The sequence below is a fragment of the Charadrius vociferus genome, unplaced genomic scaffold, assembly GCF_000708025.1.
Source record: "Charadrius vociferus isolate BGI_N301 unplaced genomic scaffold, ASM70802v2 scaffold486, whole genome shotgun sequence".
In the NCBI taxonomy this organism is placed as follows: Eukaryota; Metazoa; Chordata; class Aves; order Charadriiformes; family Charadriidae; genus Charadrius; species Charadrius vociferus.
In genome coordinates, this window is record NW_009648965.1 from 367,431 (window position 1) to 371,600 (window position 4,170).

General features: G+C 54.5%; 1 protein-coding gene across 1 annotated transcript in view; it reads left to right on the plus strand.

The window, feature by feature from the left end:
- The window catches only part of ARHGAP19 (Rho GTPase activating protein 19), a 14,586-nt gene extending 11,254 nt beyond the window's left edge, over positions 1 to 3,332 (plus strand). Inside the window, exons 8-12 of the mRNA XM_009887680.1 lie at positions 124 to 312; positions 1,080 to 1,178; positions 1,772 to 1,864; positions 2,356 to 2,424; positions 2,943 to 3,332. Of these exons, the coding sequence (XP_009885982.1) occupies positions 124 to 312; positions 1,080 to 1,178; positions 1,772 to 1,864; positions 2,356 to 2,424; positions 2,943 to 2,999 (507 nt within the window). The 3' untranslated portion in view covers positions 3,000 to 3,332. The remainder of the gene's footprint in view (positions 1 to 123; positions 313 to 1,079; positions 1,179 to 1,771; positions 1,865 to 2,355; positions 2,425 to 2,942) is intronic.
- Positions 3,333 to 4,170: the final 838 nt, after the last annotated feature.

Sequence of the window (4,170 nt, forward strand, 5' to 3'; positions counted from 1 at the left end):
AAAGCACAGCCCTGTGCATTCACTGGGGCTGAGGCAGCTCACGAGACTCTTCCCAGCCTGGCTCAGATGGGTGGCTCGTTTGGATTAAAGCATGGCAAGCGACTGCTGTCTCCGCTTTCCCAGGACGACCTGGATTTGCTGACGTCTCCTAGCTCCAAGGAGCTGCAGCCCCTCAAGTCTCAGAAGCGAAGCCGGCTGGACACTTGCCATCAGGAGGAGACCCAGCAGCGCACGGAGGAGGCACTGAAGGAGCTCTTCCGCCATGTCCACAATATGCCTGACTCTGCAAAGAAGAAGAAGCTTATCCGGCAGGTAGTGTGGGGAGGAAAGGTATCTCTGAGGTGTGCTTGTCAGCACGATCCTGGGCACAGGGCTAAAGGCAGAACCTGCTTGAGAGCTGCCCCTAGTCCTGGGCAGGCTGGGGAGAGTGGGCTTTGGGCTGTGTAAGGGGCAGAGCTGTAAGAAGGCAGGGGAGGAGGATGAGGCCTATCCTGGATGTGGCTGATGGTGGAGCTTGCTGCACCAAGCTGTGCTTCGAGCTCTCTGTTTTCCAAGCCAGGGACTTGCCAGCCAGCAGTTCCCCAGTCCTGATCATGGCCTTGCTGAGCGTCCTCCCTCAGAAAGGGAAAAGTCTTGTCCCCTCTTGCCTGTGGACAAACCTGGGAGAGTGGACAAACCTGGGGGAGTGGACAAACTGGTCTCCTCTCAGTCTGGTGAGCGTTCCCAGCAAACCTGCTGCTCCAGAGAGACTGGGCGGCATGGTCAGCACCAGTCCTGGCTGCCAGCCTCCAGCTCCTGCCCAAAACCCTTTCTGCTCCAACAGCTGCTGGTTCTGGCTAACCTGGTAGCCAGCACAAAGCAGCCTCACACCTCAGCTCCCTGTAATCCTGGGTGGGAGATGTGGCCTTCCTCTGCTTTCTTATCCCTGCAGCTCTGAGCTGCTCTTCCATTTTGGGGTGTGAAAGAGCCAAACTGAGGTCCGGGCAGAGGGCAGCCAGTAGAGCAGCACACAGCAGCAAGGGGATGGGTGTAACTGTACAGTAACCATGCTAACATACTGTCCTCATGTTTCCTCCTAGTTTAATAAGCATCCTACAGCTCTCACTCCTGGATCTGATGTGCCCACATCCCCAGCACCGCGACGCACCCGCTCACGCTCTTTCAGCGGCCTCATTAAGGTAAAGGCAGCCTCTGACCCATGCTCTCTGCTGTGAGTTTCTGATGTTGCTCTCTGCTTCTGCCTTGCCCTGGCTTGAATGAGGCCCTCAAAGCTGGGGACTGTTCAAAGCATTGGCTGCCAAAGAACACAGATCCACTGGGGACAGAAAAAGCAGCACAGTGAGAATAAGCCTTGTTAGTATAAAGTGTAATTATGTATGAAATGCATGTCTGTAGGCTCTATGCATGTTTCTGAAGGATTGGTTGCTTCCTGAGATGAGATGAGGACTGACAGGGAGCTGCTCATGTAGTCTAGCCTGTTAGCACAGGTGGTAGCACACTGTAGGCTGCCTTACAGCAGCACGTACCTGCTTCTGACCAGCTGGGCGCCCGGCCAGGCCTCAGGTCAGCTCCCAAATCCTTTACAATCAAGCAGGCTCAGCCTGGTGGCATGGTATTTCAGGTGGTTCCGCTTTGCAATCTTTGTACCAGCTTGGCTTCCTTTTTTCTTTCCCAGCATTCAACTGCTTACCAGCAATGCATCCTGCTCCTTCCCTTTCTTTTCCTCTTTGCACTCTAAGCACTAGCCAACAGCCCTCTCTTCTTACGGCAGCGGAAAGTTTTGGGAACCCCGGTTATCCTGGAGAGGAAGAGCAGGGATGCCACACCAGAGCCTGAGCGAGTCAGCAAAGAGAATGTCCACCTGGTAAGAGCTGCTCCCAGCGCCGCTGAAGCTGCTGGTGGGGTAGCATGTGAGGGGAATTTGGGTGCAACTTGGGCACTCATTTCAGCGACCTTTGAGGGACTGCTTGCTCTTCTCTTCCCAAGAGAAGGTTTTGAAGTTTCTTCTCTATGATCAAATAAGGTCTTAGGAAGCTGCTGTGAGGAGAGCAGAGCGGAGCAGATGGCAAGGGCAGCTTCTGGACAGGGGTGGCAGCACTGGGCCTCCACTCCAGTCTTGTCCCTCTGGCTGTATTTCTGTCCTGGAGCATTGTCGTGTGCCCCCTTCCCTCTCTCCCATCCTCTTCTTCAAGTTTTCCAGAGTCTGCTGCCTGTAGGGCTGTTCCCATGGCCCAGACAAACCAAGAGAGGATTTGGGTGGAAGCTGCTCTCTGGTGGTACAGGCTGCTCCCAGGGAAGGTTGTGGATGCCACTCCATTCCCCAACTCTCTACTCCTATTCCCTTCTCTTGTCTAGTTGCAGAAATGTGGATCTCCAGCTCACATGTCCCAAGCGAAGCTGAAATCTTTGGAGGGCCAGAAAGAGGTGAGACAAACGTATGCCCATTCTCCTTCCTGTGGGGAACCTGGCCTGCTGGGCTCTGAGACCTGCAGAGGTGATGGCACCCACGCAAGGCTCTGTCTCGGGCTCTGTGACAGCTGTAGTGCCCTGACTTGTAGCAGCCTGCTCCATGCCAAGCTGCAGGCAGTTGACATGCTGGAAGCCTGGGCTTGAAGGGTTTCACCCGAGCAGATGTGTACAGGTGTTCTACCTGCGAGCAGACAGGCGGGCTGTCACAGAAAGCAGAGGGAAGCTGGCACCGTGGAGTCGTGCTAACAACCTGTCAGGGTGGCAGTGGGACAAGAGGTTGGTCCAGCCCAAGACCAACTGCTGTGTTTGTCCTTCCCTGCTCGCTGCCTCTTGTCTAGTGCCCTGCTTTGGAAAAAAGGTGTGGGAAGTGGACTCCAGTGGAGAGTCCTCGCAGGGGGAGGACAGCGCATCAACCTTTTCTTGCGTGGCATTCTGCGTCTCAAGCATTCAATTGCTCTAATTCTCTGCTCCAGGAATCCTGTAGACGCATGAGAGCTCACCTGCTTTCCAAGGATTCGTCATCCCTCTGAATCGCCTCGCACCAACGCATGGGTGGGAAATGCCCAGCCTCGCAAGCTGTGACTAATGTGCTGCACTGAGAGGGGAGTGCTGCAGGCTCACGGCAACCCTCACCAGCATGGCAGCGCTCCTGAAACTGGACCTTTGCAAAGACTGCAGGGACTTGTTTCTTTCTGTACATAAATTATATTTCATTCTACTATGGGGCAAACCACTATCTAACCAAAATGCGTGCAGCATGTCTGACCTGCTGGCTCTGGGAAGACCTGGAGTGCTTGCTTACAAGGAGTGCCCTTTGCACTGTGGGGGCGTTTGCACTCCCAGCTTTCTCTGCAATGTTGCTAGGCTGTATTTTTTGGCTTTTCTGCTCTGAGTTTTTAATATGGTGGCTTGTTTTTTTGCTCCCTCCGTTAGCAGTGAGAACGGTGGACTCCGACCTTCACCCACATCCTGACAGCTAACCTTATCTCCAGGCCTCCTCTGGAGCCATGCCCTCCTCTGCTTCCTCTGGGTTCCATTTTGCCCTGCTGTCCTCACAGGGAGGGAGCGCACAAACGGTACAGAGCACAGGATGCGCCTGGGAGAAGAGGAGAGGGTTTGGGTGCCATCATTTCAAGTGGGGCCAGGGGAAAGCAGCTTCCCCAATAAACTCATCGCTTTGTTTCAGCTTGAGCTGGAGGCAGTCCTTGCTCACTGCCTTCGTGTTTCCATGGCACAGCTCTGCCTGGTGAGCAAAGAGTGTCTCTGGTTTGTGTTCACCCAGGGATGCTAAGCCGAGCGGGGCAGGAGGCTGGTGAAGGCTGTCTGGGGCAGGACAGCTCAGCCTTTGGAAGCTGAGGTGTCTGGAGCGGGCGGTGTTGTGGCTGTGTGTGCAGCACAGGAACAGCGTGAGAGGTGAGAGAGAGCTCCGGCCATTTGTGATCTGCTGCAAATGGTGCCAAAGGCTTTGGCTCAAGATATCTGGATGGCTGGTCAGGCAACTGGCTGATTAATCATTAAACTGGGAGAAAGGGCTGGAGCTGGGTTCAGCTCTTTGGCTTGAGCTGCAGAAATGAGATGAAACCATCTAGATACAGGATAAACCCCCATCACAGCTGGCCAGTGTCAGCTGTCTTGTTAAGCTAAAGTGCTGCAATAAGCCAATCTTGCCAAGTACCTGTCTGCAAGCACTCCAGGGTGGGA